The following is an 18223-nucleotide window of genomic DNA, read 5'->3' as shown; positions in this document are numbered from 1 at the left end:
GGGATAGAAATGTGACAATATTAAAAAAAGAGCAGAAAGATAAAGCTGATAAGAGGATGCTGTCACTGTTGCTCATGTTTGAATGACAACTTAGAATGACAGCAGCATGTTCACAGCATGAATCAACCTTTTAATGTTTAGGTCTTATGTTTGGAGCACAACCATTTATGACAATGGCTCTTGAAGGTTTAAGAGCAGGTCTCTGGTGAGAAAGCTTTCCTTACCACAGGGGATAGCTGCTCCTCCCTCGAAAAAAATCCCTTGATATAATGTGTGATTCTAGCTTGCTGAAAGAAGAGGTGATTAGCCACAGGTTATATGCCCCTAACAAAGTCAAAGAAGGACTTGGATTTGCTCCTGTGGCTTCATATTTGAGCACAGCATGTGCTGTGTCTTTCTGCCGTCATTCATTCATGCAGTGCAGTCAATAATGTGGAAGCTTTCTAAGACCTTGGAAGGTTGTTTATTTTCCACTTGGTATCTTCAGTTTGGAAATGGTCTTTGCTTTGTGACTGACTGGTTGGCTGTGTATAGCTCATGAAACTTGCATCTGGACTCACAGCACCAAAGGGATAATGTTATAAGAAATGCTGAATGGCGTTTGTTTCCCACAAGAGAGCATTGCTGTTGCCACTGTTGTTTGGAAATTGATGGAAAAGGAGATTGCAAATGGAGATGAGGTCAGTCTTAATTCCTATCAGGTTTTCCCTCTGCTACCTCCCTAGAGAAAGTAATAGAAAACTCACTGAACTCCAAGTTTACAAAAAAAAACCCACATTTATTTGAATTAGGTGTCATTTTCTAAGGTATCTAAACTTGAGCCATAATTTCTCAGAAAACTCTTTTTTTCTGAGTACATTTTCTCAGATTTTTCTTTGTCTCCCCCCTCTTTACAGAATTTTCTCTTTTGTTTGATGGCCACAATACAGAGAGACAGAGAGAGAGCGCCCTGGAATGTTGTAGGTCTGGGGCATTCTGGAGAATGCAGAATGGTAGCCAAGCTGCTCACATAGCTGCTGTTGCTGCTGTTTGTTGAAGCAGCAGTAGCAGCAACCAAAAAGAAGGGGGGAAAACACTTAAGAAAAAAGAGAGAAGCTGTGCTATTGTCAGGGGTAACAGTGATCACCATCCCTTAGCAAGTGTTGGGGGAATTTCTCCACCACCTGGAGCAATTCAGTGAAACAATTTCTCCCAATTTCTCTAGATTTGTGCACAGATTTAATTTAAATATTGTATAATAGTCAGACCTGGCCCCTACCATTAGACTGCTTTAGGTGGCAGCTTTTCATTGCCATTAAAGGCCATCAAATTTCCAGTTATTTCTTACAGGTTGGGGGGGATTTACACTAGGAGAGGTGCCTTTTGAATTTTTTAAAGTTTTTTTTCCCTCATGCCAAAATACTTTGGATCAGCTGAAACATATAAAAGCAATAGTATATATTCATTCATTTTCTCCTGTGATCTCTGGATGGTAGCTTGAGATCACCATTTTCCTTTTGTGCTTATGGGAAATTGGAGGACAAGGCTGTGATTGCGGGGGGGGGCACTGTTCACAAGTGACTCAGATCTCTACAACGAATGCCTCTTCTGTGGCCAAAACCATGAGGAGACACGTGCCTGATAGTGAGAAAAGCCTTGGCACATCAAATGGCTTCCAGATTATTCACCAGCTACAGAGTGTGTCAGGGTTACTGCAGAAAAGTGTGCCGTGATCTCCCTCCAACCACCTTCCAGGTGTGTCAGTGAGGGCTAGCAAAATACTAGTATTTTTATTTTATCTTTTAGAAGAGATTGGTCATAATGTCTCCTCAGTTTTTGCAGAGAGGTGTCAGTACCCAAGGCATGAGAATCTATTTCTTCATAGCATTTCAGAATGAAACAGAACTGACTGATGAATAACTTCTTTTGCATGTTAACCCCATTGCAAGTGCATGGTTGTAGTTTAAGGGGGGAATGGGGCTTTTGATAAAGGTTATTTTATATTGGAAAAAACATACAAATGTAGCATATAATCATAGGAATGGAGGGGGCTTGTAGGCCAGCTAATCCAGGGATGGAAAACCCACCCACCACACTAGGTAATTGGTAACATTTAGAAAAACAATATGTTTTTCCTATTGATAGGAAATGTTGACAAGCAGTCTGCTTTAAACAAAGCACATCTACCTCTTTTGCTTTTGGAAAAAAAGAGATTGTGTTCTAAGTAGGCAATTCTGCAGTGAGCAATTTCAGACATCCAGCCTGTTACCAAAATCTTATTTTGCTACTTTTAGAACTATGGCTGACATTTTTACTTTTATGAGGCAGAGTTATATCCAGGAGTGTGTTCATCCAGTCACGAGGGGTCATAGACCTTTTTACTTTTGGGGGAGCAGGGTCCAAGCCAGGTCCCTATGTATAAGCCAATCAGCATGAAAGGGGAGTGTGTTAGACACTGAAAAAAGTCCTTCTCCTTTTATGCTGATTGGGGCCAATCAGGGTGAAAGGAGGTGAGTCAGCCACTGAGAAGACTCTTCTCAATAGCTAACATACATTCTCCCCTTTCATGCTGATTGGCTCCTAGGGATGTCAGTTGTAGTGGAGTGAGGGATGACACTGAGAGCAAGGGAGATGAGGGAAAGTGGAATAGGGGATGTGGCTATGAGGGGGTGTGGTGTGACTATCATGAATGGACCCTGTACTTCTGAATTTCCCACTATGCTACTGGTTACATCTCTGATTTCTTTTCCTCCTAGCAGTGTTCTGAGATAAGCAACATGAATGGGCTTTGCTATTAGGCTCGGGGCCAATGAAATACTGCAGCTAGGCCAACCTGCCTGAACTCCTGCCCCCCACTATGCCCCTGAGCAAGTTGAGATTTGGCTTTGCAACTAGTTAAAAAATGTGACTAATTATTCTGAACTGAAGAGGAGGCATGGCATAATTTAACAGCATCATAATATAAGTCAGTGGCTTTTGGCTATTCATACCTTTTGCTGGGCAGATTGCAGGGTGTTAATAGCCCATAATATGAACATAAAGAAGCTGCTTTATCCCTTGTCAGGCCAGTGGTCCATCTAGCTCAGCACTGTCTACACTGACTGGCAGCAGCTCTGCAGGGTTTCAGGCAGGCCCTACCCACAGATGCAGAGGATTGAAACTGGGACTGTTTGCACGCAGGGCATGTGCTCTGCTATTGAGCCAGAGAACTTCCTGCATGAAAGGCAGGTAAATCATTTCCCAGAGAGAGCTAATGGCAAGAAGGTTTCTCTGGCATTTTGGGATGGGAATGCCATCAGAGTTTGTAGAAGGTGACACATCCTTTTCCCTTCCAGTTCAGGAGTGGGGGCTGATGGAAGTGTTCATGTGTGTGTGAAGAAACAGCAGATTTGGAACAGAAGCCAGGAGAAATCCAGAGCATTATCTAAAGGCCTGAAAGCACCATATGTATACAACATGATCTTCAAAACCCTTATCCATGTTGCATCCAGGCTAATTATACTATGAAAGGCAGTCTCACGTAGAACACTCAGTAGTAATCCCGCCTGAAAGCGATGAAGGCATGAATAACATTTTCCACTTTATCTCTGTGTAGCTGAAATATATTCTGTCTTCAGGTAAAATGTGTGAAATCCATTTAAAAAAAAAAAATCACAGCCGTAGGATATTCCTGTTGACCTGATCTGAATTTGAGATGTGTTGCTTGCTTCTGCTCATAAGATCTGCCAAGCCTCTGTCTCCAATCCACAAGACCTTCAACTAGAATCTAAATTCTTGGATTCAAGATTAGTTAATTACATTTGAAATTGATGGGATTAAACCAATTCAACCTTATATCTCCACTTTACTGGGCTTTCACAGAGATGGGAAAGGATAGCTGGGTTTGTCCTCTGGTGCAGATTCGATATAGCAAGAAAGAGACAGAAATGTAATGTGCTGTTCTGGACTTGGAAAGTCTGTTTGCCTCAGAAAATTAATGTAGTAAATCCAATAGGGAAAAAGCTAAAATTGCTTTCCTTGTGACCCCTATGAGAAATCCATGGATTCTTGCAATATATTTTGGCTGATTGTTGTTGCTGCTACTGCAATAGGTATTGTATATTTATCCCCATTCTCTCACTATATAAGTCAGCTTTCATCAACCTGGTGCCCTCCAGATGTTTTGGACTACAACTCCCAGAAGCCCCCAGAAGCCAGACCAGAAACTCTCTCAAAGGACCAAAGGACCTCTGACTTGCAGAGACATCTTAGCTTCGCAGGCACCGTCAGAGGCAATATGCTTTTGAATACCAGTTGCTTGAAACTACAGGAGGAGAGAGTGTTGTTGTGTTCAGGTCTTGCTTGAGGGCCTCCCATAGACACCTAGTTGGCCACTGTGAGAACAGGATGCTGGACTAGATGGGCCGCTGGCCTGATCCAGCAGGCTCTTCTTATGTAGAGCAACATGGTGTAGCAGTTAGAGTTCTCGACTAGGACCTGGGAGACCAGGGTTTAAATCCCCACTCAGCCATGAAATTCAGTGTGTAACCTAACCTACCTTACAGGGTTGTTGTGAGGATAAAATTGGGAGAGGGAGAATCATGTTTGTATGCCCCCTTGAGCTCTTCGGAGGAAAGGTGAGATATAAATGTAATAAATAAATAAATAAAATGTGCTTATGGGGGGAACAAACTTCTAATTAAGATGATTCTTCACTTATAATACAGTTTTATATTTTTATCAAATAATATAAAAGATGGAATACATGTAGCCACTAATGTTTTCTCTGTGTGTATGCTCCAATGAGCACTGCAATCTTTGTGTAATTTTAAATTAAATTCTTTTATTCTTTCTGTTAAATTAAGTTTGAAGCTTCCACACACATAGACACAATGCAGGAGACTAATTTAAAGCAGAAAAAACCCTTTAATTGGTTAGAAAATCCACTCATACTCTTATAGCTGTCAGATACAAAGGAAAGCCTACATTTTCAGATCCCATGATCATACAATTTTTGTTTGTATACTAAATCCCCTTTGTAAGCTGAGGGGGCTTTCTTGGTAGTTCCAGGCCCAGGAGAGGTAGCCCCTAAATTGTGGAACTCCTTCCCCACAGAGGTATATCTGGCACCTTCATTGTATAGTTTCCATCATATGCTGAAGATGCACCTCTTCACCCTGGCCTTTGACACCTGAGAAATACATTTTCAGAACCTACCCGATTCCTGTTATTACAATTTATTTTAAACTGTTTTTAATATTGAATTTTAAATTGTTGTAACCCACCCTGGGACCTTAGGGTGGAGGGCAGGTAACAACAACAGCAACAGCAATAAATCTTCTCACTAGTAGAACAGGATTGGTCATCTGTAGGTAGCAAAAATCACTTCTGGACCATCTGGCAGGGACGTTTTTGTAAACTGAACAGGAAGTCCCAGCTCAACTTCATGCAGATCCAGCTCAAGATTTTTGGGGGCCCTGAGTAGGCTGCCCTTGCTTGCCTTCCCCAACACTCAGCAGGTCTCTCTGGGTTTCTTTTGTGCTGTTTGCCCATCTTGTTGGTGATGGTGAGCAGATCTCTATCTGGGCTGTGAAGCATTCAGACTTGCCATTGCCACTCTCTTAATTATGCTGGCCCTTTCCCAACACGCCTATTTTGCGGCAGAGCCAGAATAATCAAAATGGTGGGGGCAGTGAGTCCAGGCACCCTGCTTCAAGGCCCCCCTCCAGTTCCTGCTGCAGGCAGACAGGCAGGCAATCTGCCTGCCAGCCTTGTGGTGGCAGTGGCTTGGCAGCAATACTGAGCAGAGCTCCAGGCCATGCAGCAGGACTTGCCAACACTATTGTCTTAATTATGACAGTCCTGTTCCCAAGATGGCAAGCCTGTTGAGTTAAAGCCTGTGACTCAGCCTGGAGCTCTTCTTAGAACCATCCTCCAGTTCCCACTGTACCACCAGTGGCATTGGTGGCATAGAAATGAGAGTGGGGCCACTGGGCCCCAGCTCTTGCCTGAATGTGCCACGTGCTGGAGCCAAGTCTGAGTTGTCTTTGCCATGAGCTCACCAGGTATCTCTGAGCAAGCCATTCCTTCTCAGCTTCATACGCCTGTACTGTCTGAGGTCAGGTTAACTGGCCAAAGGTTTGGAGTCTCTTTTTGTTTTGTTTTTGCAGGAACGTTTGTCATTTCAGAAATGAATAATAATATAAAATCTCCATGACTTAGTCCAGTCACTTACTGTATTTATCTTCCTAAATAACTTTAAGTCTTATATTGCCTGTGATGTAATGGAGTGGAAACTGTAAACCATAAATCCAACTGATACAATTCAGGCCAGTGTGCAGTTACCTTCCAGAAGAAGAGGCATCTTTCTGTGGCTCAGTTACCATCTTTTATGGCTGTTCAAGCTCTTTCTGCAAACTGCCATGCAGCAGCTGGAGGGCTTTAAATTTTCCATTAGGAGTTGTAGTTTTTGCTGTCTGTAGTGTAACAAAATAGAAAATTCATCTGGGATTTTTCAGGGAGACTCCCACATTGTTGTGCTGAAATCCTGTGTTTACTTCCTTGGGAATAGGTGTCACTGAATTCAGTGAGACCAGACCTAACTTTGATTTGGATTCCTGCATTGCACAGGGGGTTGGACTTGATGGCCTTATAGGCCCCTTCCAACTATTCTATGATTCTGACAATATGTTGTATTAAACCCATGCTAATGCTATTATTTTCAAATAGCAGCCATGGGGAGGGTCGATCAGGATCTGAACCGCAGTGCATGCAAAGTCTAACACTTCTGCCCCCATGCCACAGTCCTGACAGAAATTCCCTCCCTGGATCTATTTGCCATGGGAGGGAGTCAGTGATGCAATTTCTGTTAGAGTTATATCATGGGGAAACCCTGTCCATGTGCCATAGCCCCAGTCCTGATCTATAAGGGTATTCAACTAAATCTTACTTTGAGTAGACCCATTGAAATCATTGAACCTGTGTTAGTCATGTAACAATGTTGGTGCCAGACGTATATCGTCAGGGAGATCATTCCATAATTTGGGGGCCACCACTGAGAAGAATAGGAGGGAAATTCTGATCACCCCCAAAGGCTGTTCAAAAAGGTGCATAAACAGAAGAGGGATTTCTATTCCGAGGAATGTTATATTGTCTGGGACTATTCTCTTTTTGGTCTATTTTATTTCGACGAATCTGCTTCTTCACGACGCCACTAACTGTTTTGATGCTGGGAACCAAATTTGTTTTGTATTCTTGAACATAGAGAGATAAGGCAGGCTGCTCTGTTTATACTGTGATGTCATCAAGCCTGGAATATTAACCCAGTTGCTGCTGAAATAAGAAGTGGTTCTTCTTTACTTCTGTTTTGCTTTGTTTTCGTGGTTTTAAAAATGGCAATCAAGAAAGTGGCTGAGAATCTGGAAGTAATTATGTTTCAGAAAATAATGGATGAGATTGAGATAACGAAACAAACCCTGCGACAGGGCAGTAAGGAGCTGAAAATTGAACTGAGCAAAATGACGCAGGAGCTTAAAGAAATAGGGGATCCTGTGAGAGAGGAGAATGAGATCAGAGACGTTATCTCTGAAGAAATTAATGAAGATATTAGAGATAAAGTTATCAATGGCTTGGATAATCTTCTGGACTGGAATGACGTGATGGAGTTTGATATAGTGAAAATCTATGGAATTAACTGCAGCCATGTGACAATGGAAAAACTCTCAAGAGATGAGCCAGTGCATTTTGTAAAAAAGAAGAACAGAGATATGACTTTACAACAGTACTTCAGCAACTTATTCAGAATGGATGTCAAGAAAATATTTGGGATAGAGGAAATTCCCATCAGACTCTTATTATATGACTATGGCTATGACAGCAAGATTATTATGGAATACTGATAATGGAAGATTGGACACTGAAATTACTGGACTTAACAGGACTATTGAAGATGGAAGATGAAATTAATAGGGATAATGGAATAATGGCTATTGAAATTATTGGACCTAACAGATTTTGATGAGATGGATTAATCGAAATGTTTATTTGGAGAAAAATTGATAGATATATTTCTTAAAGAATTGAAACCTCTCTTTGACTTTTTGTGGAAAGAATAAAGTAATGTTTATGAGATTTGATGATTAATTAAGATAACTACTGGAGGAAAGTGATTTTATAATATAATTTAAGAGACAGGATTGTTATATATTGTAGACTTATAACTGATTTGATCTGTGACAAATGGGAAGTCAATATTTTATTTTTATTTTATTTTGTTTTGTTTAATCATTTTTGTTTTGTTTTGTTTTTTGTCTTTGAATGTTTTATGATTTTGTTTTGTATGTTTTATGAAAATTTGAATAAAAATTATTGTAAAAAAAAAAAAAGGTGCATTTTCACCTGACCCCAAAACATATACAATGATAAGGCCAGGCATACTTCTAAGGGGAGGGCATTCCACAACCTGGGGGCCACCACAAAAAAAGCCCTCTCATCTATTCCATGCACAGTACATGTCATATGCATTTTGGTTAATTTTTGAGCTGAGAATTATATTGAAAATTTTGGAGAACTGTGACATCCAGTAGATAATTACGTTCTGATCTGTGTTTTAATCTAGGAGTTCAGATGAGGTCAGTGCTTAAAAATGCAGACGTAATGAAGTTCTCCCCATCCTTATTTATGATTCATAGCTGCTGCTGGGAATACATTGGCAGATTTGGGTTCAAATCCCATTCAGCATCTGAGTCATTGGATGAAATCAGTTAGACCGCAGCTATAATGCCACAAGAACATAAATGGAACTCAAAGGGATTTTCTGAATTTAGTTAGGATCATGTATGATATTAGACAGTCAGGGTTTGGTTGCACTCTTAGCATTTCTTAAGGAAGATTTTACAGTATTGCACTGGTGGATCCCCATAGTGTTAAAAAAAAGTAGTAGTAGTTAGAGGTGCTGTTCTTGCTCTTGAGGAGGGGTGTCTCTCTCAACTTTGGTCCATCTAGCTCAGTATTGTCGACACTGACTGGCAGTTTCTGTCCAGGGTTTCAGGCAAGGGGTCTTTCCCAGCCCTACTTGGAGATGCTGGGGACTGAGCCAAGCAGCTGCTCTACCACTGAGCTACCACCCTTCCCAATGGTGATATCCATCATTTCTCGGTTGCTTCTAGCTTTGAGGTATATTTTATTTATTTATTTATTTATTGCATTTGTATACCTCCCCATAGCTGAAGTTCTCTGGGCGGTTTACAACAATTAAAAACATTAAAAACAAATATATAAATTTAAAAACACATTTTTAAAAAGCAATTTAAAAACACAAGCTAAAATGCCTGGGAGAAGAGGAAAGTCTTGACCTGGCACCAAAAAGATAACAGTGTTGGTGCCAGGCAGAGATCATTCCATAATTTAGGGGACACCACTGAGAAGGCCCTCTCCCTTGTTGCCATCTCTCAGAAAACAAGTCTTTCTGGTTGCCACATCAAGTAGCAGTAGATAGCTCTTCTTCCATGGATTTCTCTGTCCTTTGCTGTCACAACATCCTGTTGCAATGAATTAGTTGAATGAAGAAGTACTTTCTTTTGGCTTAAACCTGTCAAAACTGTCACTAGAAGTCTTTGACAGTTTATATTTTGAAAGATCATTCCATCTTCATCAAGTATTCATTTTCTAAGCTAAAGGTCCCTTACTCTTTAAGTTTAAGAGTATGATTCACTTTCTGATTCAGCAAATGTTTGTGTCGTGACCCTCAGTGACAAGCAAGTTACTCTTCTTTTGATAAATTTAGGTTGCAGGTACCTCCCTGCAGATTTTCAGGGTGATGGCAGACAAAAAGTGTGTACAAAAATGAAATGCATATATTTCGGGGAAAGTATTATTAAAATGCTTACGTTAGTTCAAGTCCTGCAAAATGCATTCTGTTTAAATAAAATTGCTTGCAGAAGTGTTTATTAGGCAAGATTGTACACTAAAATGTGTATATTAAGAGAAGTTCACACTAAAATGCTGATCAATTTTCATGAGGACTTCAAAGGAAAGCAAGCTGATGCAGAAATATGGCAAACTGGAGTTACAGATTGGAAAAATAAGAAATGGAGAGAAATCAGATTTGACAGATTGATCTCTAGTTAGGCACTTAGTTTAGGGCTAGGAACCTGTGGTCCTCTAGATGTTGGGCTTCAACTACCTTCAGCCCCAGCCTGCATCACCAGTGGTCAGGGATGGTGTGAATGATAGTCCTACAACACTTGGAAGGCCACAGGTTTCCCATCTCTGGTTCAGTTACTCACTGCCCACTTGGTATAAAAGAAGACATGCAGCTACAGTTACCTAGAGGTAAACAAAGCAGTTAAGTAGTCAAGGAACATAGTGTTGCATGGCAGCTAGTGGCCCTGGGTATGGGAGAGCATCTCAGTCATTTCCATGAGAACCAGCTGGGCATCATGTTGCAGATCTGCACAGAGACGAGATATGAAGGTTGTATTCCAGAGGGATCATTTCTCATGGTGGACAATGCACAGTGCTATTGCGTGTCCTCTTAACTGCATTGCAATAAGCAGTTCCCTAGCAGTAGTGCCTACAGCCATACTACCCTGAACATGCCCAATCTCATCTGATCTTGGAAGCTAAGCAGGGTCAGGCCTGGTTAGTACTTGGATGGGAGACTGCCTGGGAATACCGGGTGCTGTAGGCTTAGAGGAAGGCAATGGTAAACCACCTCTGAATACCTCTTACCATGAAAGCCCTATGAATACATCCAAAAGATTCATAGGGTCGCCATAAGTCGCAATCAACTTGAAGGCATACAACAGCAACAAGCAGGAGAAGTACACTGTGGACTCTGTTGCTCCTGGCTCTGCTCATTTCTGTCTGAAAGACAGCTGTGAAAACAATGTATTTTGAAATAAGATTGTGGGAAAGCTCTGAATTTAAGAGGGGGAAAGGGCTGTTGATGATTTTAAAAGTTTCTAAAACCCAGAGATCCACTTTTAGAATTCACAGCATTTTATTTATTTATTTGGTCACTTTATATTTACATTTAAACAAAACTCTAAGCCATTTACAATATAAGGTAAAGCTTCTTAAATAAACAGCAAATGGGGAATTTCTACTTTCTACAAAACACAATTAAGATCTTAATAGAGCTTCAGCTACAAAAATACAAGGAAAAATCATAATAAGCATAGTAAACAACTAACCAATATATCCTCTAAACATCAGGAATATTTCAAATAAAAATAACTAAAAAGTATAAATTCAACCTTTAAAATAACATAATAGATAATCAGTAGAAGAAAATCAGTGCACTTTCCAGCCACCATGCATCAATCATATTATTAAACAAAACAATCCAAGTTAATTCCCAGCCCCCTATATAGTGTGAGCAGGTAGGTACAGGAGGCCTTGTGTGGGTGAGTTGGGACGCATGTACCAACCAATCACTATCCCGTATTCTGTCACATAAGTAGCAACAGTGCCATCCATTTATTGCACTGGTTCCTTGTGAGGTTGGAAACTTCACTATCATTCCTTCTGTTTCTGAACTTTAGGCAGGGATGCTGCAGCCTGTGCTATTTATTGTTATTATTAAATTTTATTTATACCCCGCCTTTTGGCCAAAGGCCCTCAAGGTGGCTTAGAAAGAGAAATAAACACAGGTATAAAAATACAATAAAAATACAATAAAAGCAATACAATTTACAAAAATTAAATTAAATAACAAATAACATTAGAATAACAAATAAAATTAAATAACAAATAACATTATTATTATCAGCACTGCCAAGAAAGAGGAGGTGCTGTTAGCGGGGGCGGTAGCTCCCGAGAGGCAGCAGGGCAACAGGCATTTGTTACAGCAAAGCTATGCAAGAAGAGTTTGTCCTTTCCTAAGGTGATCAGATGCTTGCATTTCAAAGGAAAACAACTTGGCCTCTCAGCTAGCATACAGTACAAATCAAACTGTTTCTTAATAACTCTGCTTGCTTTTCCCGTTCTGACATGTGCTAAAGTTCCAATATGCACTTGAATTCCTCCTGCAAAATGGTGATAGTCGGCACATACCCACAGTGGTGGAGGTTATTATGGTGATGCAGCTCTTTTGGACCCTGCCCATGGTGCTTCTTCTTGGGCACTGGTGGTCTTTCTATCCCCAATGGCAATGTAAAGCCTGTGGCAAACTGCAAAATCTCACAGCCACCATTTTCTGACGTTGAGATTAAGCCTAGGCATGTTGTCAAAACAGCACCACCCATTCAAAAGAGGGTTTGGGGAAACCTCTAAGATGTGCAAAAGTCCCAAATATTAAGAAAAGAACACTAAGTGAGAACTCCAAAAGCAAACCAATGAGGATTGAGTATGGTCAGTGGCCACAGAATGCTGACTGATTGTTGGGGGTGGAGGATGGAAAATTGAAAGAGATATGGCAATGCAACCAAGTTTTGCTGCACCAGTATTGACATTCAGATGTGCTAAAAGTAGGTCCTCCATTTTCAAATTATCTTTCTGTTGACAGGATTGCTAGAGTGACCTTTGCTTTTAGCTGGTTTTGATATTCAAAGAACATTTAATTAAATATTTTCCCACATAAATATTTCAGAAGTTAGTTAATGCTCTTAATGCTGGGCTCCTGCTAGGAGGAAGGGTGGGATATAAATCAAATAATAAATAAATAAATAATGCTCTGTGATAATTTGACTCTGTACTACATGTAGTAAAGTGCTTGATACAAACTGACCTGACTGACACATCTTCGATTAATATGCAGATTGGATGTAGTGCTTCTCTGAATTTTGTAACGTGGTTCTCAGTTCAACAAACATACCAAAATGCACACAAAAATTATTTATAACATTGCTTGCTATACTACTGGAGGGGCAGGATTGAAATAAACTATTAATAATTTTAAAATATTGCAAACTGTTTTGAGAATCTGAAAGATGAAAATGGGTGCATGTAAATTTAATAAACAAACACATTTGGAGAGATAGGAGTTAAACTGGTCTACCTGTAGTTTCAAGGGTTTTGCCTTCAACAAATGAGCAACACAGAAATCTCCCATGAGCCTCTCAGAGCCTCTAAGTCTTTGAGAATCATTGATTTGCAGCCCAATCTTCTGCTTCACGAGCAGCTACCACAGACTATAACAACCAGAATGGAGATACAAATATGTATATAAATATGATTTTATTTTATTTTTAAAAGGGAATGAGAGAGATTAGTGATAGGTGATAGCTGTATTTTACTGTATGTTTTTCCTATGATTATTTTATTAGTGAGATGATTTAAAAGGCCAATTGAAATGGTGATTGGAGAGCATTTGTCTGAAGCTGGCTAGAGGTATATACTACAGCCATCTAGGTGGCAGATTTTTGGCAGGTTGGAAGTAAACATGACAGTAATTATTTTGCTGACAACCTCCTGCACTGGAAGGTTTCCAGACTCCATCCATTGCATGCCAGTTCATCCTTTTCACATTTAGGAAATTATGGCATATTGGAGCCAGATAGCAGGCATTATAATATTAAAACACAGGTGCTAGGCTCTATATTTGAAAGTAATGGGAGGTACACCTGTACTATTCCCTGAGTGTGGGAAAAGGTGCTCACTGTGTGGAGGAACCTCGCATCGGGTCTGCCCTAATACCAAGAAATAGCAGGAGTGGCTGTATTTATTCATGGTAAACAGAACAGCAGCTCGGCATAGCATAGGAGTTAGGACTTGGACTTGTTGCACAGACTAAGGAAAAGCTTTCAGCCCGTTCCAAACAGAGGGAAAGGGAGTTTCCACTACAGGTAAGACATGTCTCTTAAAGAGGCAGGCAACACACTCTACAGCACCAGAGCAGCTTAGGTAACGCAATGTTATGTAAGCAAGCATTAAAGGTGCACATTTGACTTTCTTTTCTTCTTTTTTAAAGTGCTAGACATGGATTAACAAATATGCATTCAAGCTTTGAAACTGGTTGTTTTACATATGACATTTCAGGCCAGTTTGAAGCTGTTACATAAGCAGGAGAAAATGAGTCAAGCAGCAAGGAAAGAGGGGAAGCTTTGCAACAAGATTTAAAGCAGGTTTGATTGATATACAAAGGCCATTTAGGCTTTTCTTTAATTGTTCAGCCATCCATAAAGTACAAAGCCAGTGTCTAAAAGCATCACTTTCTCAGTATATGTGTGCTGCTGATGCTTTGTTAAGAGGAGAAACTTTGTGCACCCAATTTGTTTCCCCCCCTCCCCCTCCCCCTCCCCCTCCCCCGGACTAATAGCTATGTGGGCTTGTGTCATCAATATTAAAAGTAAAGTGGGTTCCTTAGGATAAGAAGGTGGAAATTGTTTCCTTGGGCCCTTTCTTCTTTATGCTTAGTGTAATTGGATTCAGTCAATAAAGGACCACAGCTCTACTTCATTGTAGAATCTTCATATTTAAAGCTCTAGCTCTCTCGCTCTCTCTCACATACACACACAGCACCTATCCATGCTGTTCTGATGAGGCAAGCTCATGTGTGAGGAACTGTCAAGGGCATGGTTATGAACATAAAAAGAGACCTGCTGGACCGGACCAAAGACCTGTCATGGCCACACAGATACCTCTGGAAAGTCCACAAGTAGGACATGAGGGCAATAGTCCTCTCCTACTGTCCAGCAACTGGTATTCAGGGATATGCTGCCTCTGAATCTCAAGGTAGCATATATTAATCATGATTAGTAGCCTTAGTCTCCATGCAATTGTCTAATTCCTTTTTAAAGCCGTCTGAGTTGATGACTATCACCACATCTTATGTCTAACCAGTGGAGACTAGTGGCTCTGATGTGAATGGGATAGTGAATCCACTCCGGGTTTTAGTCTGAACTTTCAACAAGCTGTCCAAAGTGCTGAGCCTATTTTGGGAATAGACAGCTCATTGAAAGTCTGGACTAAAACCCAAAATGGATTCACTGCCCCACTGATATTGGAGCTACCGGTCTCCAGTGTGTTTAACTGTGCACTGTGTGAAAAAGTACCTCCTTTTATCTGTCCTGAATCTGGAAACATTTATCTTCATTAGTACTATCAGAGGGAGAAAAACTTCCCTCTATTCACTTTCTTCTCTCTGTGCGCAGTTTTATGCACTTCTCTGATCCCTTGCCCACTCCCTTACTTACCTTTTTTTAAAAACTAAAAGGTCCCAAATGTCACAACCTTTCTTCTTAGAGGTGTTGCTCCAGCCCCTTTATCATTTTGGTTGGTTGACCTTTTCTGCACCCTTTCCAGCTCTACAATACCCCTTTTAAGATGTGACAACCAGAATTACACAGTATTCTAAGTGTGGTCACATAATAGATTTCTGCAAAGGCATTACGATGTTGGCAATTTTATTTTTGATCCCCTTCCTAGTGATCCCTAACACAGAACTCAGCTTTTTCCCACCTGCTGCCCACTGATTCGATGTTTTTGTTTGAGCTATCTACCATGAACAAAGTGACCTTCCACACAATTTTTGTGACCTTCACCCAAGGTTGAGGGACAGAGTTCTTGAAGCACTTAGCCTTGCTGCAAAACTTGTGCGAGCCAGCTGTTTTGAAGCTGAAATACATCTGCATAATTAACAAGTGTGACAAATTACTTCCTAGTGAGATGTTAGAAGTGACAGCAAAATGACAACTGAACATGACAGCAACACTGGAAATTATAGCATGCTTGGTCTCACAAGCAGTTGTTGTTTTTTTGAAGGCACTTGGGCTGGGAAGTCCCTACCTGAAATTCTGGCCCAGATTATAACACTGTGCTCAGGTCTGGCAAGGTGAGACACTGCAGAAAGTGAAATCAACCTGGAGCAAGGTGTAACTAACTGCCCACATCTGTAGAAGCCATATCTGTCTCAGGTGTCCAAAGATGGGGTAAATAAGGGGTTGCCAGCCTTTTTGGCCCATGGGCACATTTGCAAATTGGAGAAACTGTTGACTACAATAGAAAGCTTTTTCATGTCTCATTTCAGAAGGGGGAGGGAAAGGAACTTATCTTTTGCATGCCAAGGAAGGCCTGTGTGGTTGTGTGTGCACTTGTAGGTGGTGTGTTAGTGACGCATGGAGCATTGTACAAAACTGCAGTTATCCTTTTTTTGCTTTCTAATTCCTGAGCCTATAAATTTGCCTTTTCCTGATGCTATCACTATTTCCCATAATTCCCCCTTCATATATGTGAGGACTAGAAGCTTCTTTGCAAATGAAACCTGAGATTCAAGTCAGCTCACAGAGCAATAATAATAATGCAGACGAGCCACAGATTTGTAAGACTATCAGGCTTGGGATCTTTCATTTTAATATATTTTATAAAATTTTGCAGCTTGCCACAGCACCCACAAAAAGCAAAGGAAACTTGCACTGAGTAAATCAGGCCACCTATAAGTACTTTATTCACAGCCATAAACCCAGTTACCCTCACGTTCTTCATTCTCCTTAGTGTAGCTGTGGTAGAGAAATTTATTAATTTATTATGCAGTATCTATTTTAAGGGGTACGGTTGAAGCGGATGGCGTAGTGTTGAACTTAGATGCAGAAATCCCAAGTCCGTACCCCTTTCTGGATGCCAGGAGAAAGTAAGGTAATTATTATCAAGTCTTTTCATGCACTGACAAGTACTACATAAATTACTAGCAAAACTCTATCTGAATTCAGCTGTTTAATCTTCCATTTGCATTCCCCAGAACGTACTAAGTGCCTCATTTTCCCATTCTGATGAAAATGCTTATATACAAATGTTCAGGGAGATACATTTTATTCGTTATTTCATTCCTGTCCCACTTTTCCTCCCAGAAGAAGCCTGGGGCAGCAAACAAGCAGTAACACACTAAAATCATCTTAAAAACAAAACATTAAAAACAATTCCAGCACATATGCACGCTAGGATAAGATATATACATAGAAGGCTTGTTGAAAAAGGAAGGTCTTCAATAGGCACCAAAACAACAACAGAGCCAGCACGTCTAAGACTTTCAAGCACTAAACACAGACATGAACTACACCAAGGTGGTATCCAGCACCAGTCCAAAGTCAGAATCCAAACAGAGTCCACTACAGCAACAAGGAGGTCAGGCAAGAAACAAGGTCAAAGCAATCCGAGGTCAAGATCCAAGCAGGGAAAGAGCAAGGCAGGTCAAGAGTCAACAAGAGATTAGTAGATAAGCTAGAGACAGAGCTAGCACAAAGACATTGTTCTAGTAGCTCTTTTATGCTGGAGCTGCTGGAACCAGACACCAAATCTCTGCTGACTCCTATTGATCACCTGCAGCCAGACCTTTACTCCCAAGGAGTCCTTTACTGAGGAGTCCAGGCCTGCAGTCAGGCACTCCTCCAAATGGGCTGGGTCTCCAAATGGTGTTTCAGGCAATGTCTCTCCCTTGGGCTTGGGACCCATTCAGCCTCAATGTCAGAGGCCGAACTTGTCCTGGATGCAGATGGTGCTTCCTCAACCTCACCACAAAACCCTGGCTCTTCATCCCCGATGGAGCCTGACCCAGGGCTGGGTCCAAGACTGGAGTCTCCTGTTCTTCCTCTGATGACAACTTCCCCAGTTGGGACCTGACAGTATTCAGGTATACTGGTATTCAGAGTAGGGTTGCTAGGCTCAGGGCCTGAGAATGAGAGATGAGAAAATTCAGCCAAGTGCAGGTTTTCTTGCAACAATGTAATGGGAGAAACCACAAAGTGAAAGTCTCCCTTCCCCTTGCACAACTTTTAAAGATACAGAAGACCTCTTGGAGGCCGGGCCTGGCAACCAACAGGTCTTCTGTATCTTTAAAAGTTGTGCAGGGGGAAGGGAGAATTCCACCTTGTGGTTTTTCCAATTGCAGTGTTGCAAGAACACCTGCACTTGGCTGACTTTCTCTTCTCCTAAAGACACAGGATCTGTCTCAGGCCCTGAACCTGGTAACCCTAATATGTAAACTAAATATACATTTAAGATTATTTCATTTACTTTGTGGATTTTTATTTTTATTTTTAAAAAAACTGTTTGAGCATCTGTCAAGGCTAGTTGTTTTTAACCACTGAATTATAGAGTTAGATGCTTAGGCTCCAATCCAATACATGTCTACTCAGAAGTAAGCTCCATTGGGTTCAATGGAACTTATTCCCAGGTAAGTGTGTGCTGGATTGCAGCCATAGTATATTATCACTACTGCTATTTCTGCTGCTCTGTTTCTGCAATCTAGGCCACTGTGGAAGATCCAGATGAGTTTTGTAACTCAAGTGGAATTCCAGGTAGAAACCACATGAGACGCTAAATGCTATCA

The 18223-nt window shown here is 40.9% G+C and overlaps 1 protein-coding gene and 1 non-coding gene across 10 annotated transcripts in view; both read left to right on the top strand.

The window, feature by feature from the left end:
- Positions 1-18223, top strand: part of DPP6 (dipeptidyl peptidase like 6) — a 717188-nt gene that overhangs the window by 481086 nt on the left and 217879 nt on the right. Inside the window, exon 1 of one of the 9 annotated variants that reach the window (XM_061587129.1) lies at positions 18151-18191. The exons of the other annotated variants lie outside the window; for them this stretch is intronic. Within the exon in view, the coding sequence (XP_061443113.1) occupies positions 18162-18191 (30 nt within the window). The 5' untranslated portion in view covers positions 18151-18161. Of the gene's footprint in view, positions 1-18150; positions 18192-18223 lie in introns of those variants that run through there. 9 annotated transcript variants of the gene reach the window in all.
- On the top strand, positions 10530-10648 carry LOC133365742 (5S ribosomal RNA). Its single transcript, XR_009758313.1, has one exon. It is a non-coding gene; the product is annotated as a 5S ribosomal RNA (ribosomal RNA).

Source organism: Rhineura floridana, chromosome 10 (assembly GCF_030035675.1).
Source record: "Rhineura floridana isolate rRhiFlo1 chromosome 10, rRhiFlo1.hap2, whole genome shotgun sequence".
Taxonomy (NCBI): domain Eukaryota; kingdom Metazoa; phylum Chordata; class Lepidosauria; order Squamata; family Rhineuridae; genus Rhineura; species Rhineura floridana.
The sequence above is the reverse complement of the archived record's forward strand: the minus strand, read 5'-3'. Positions and strand labels throughout refer to the sequence as shown.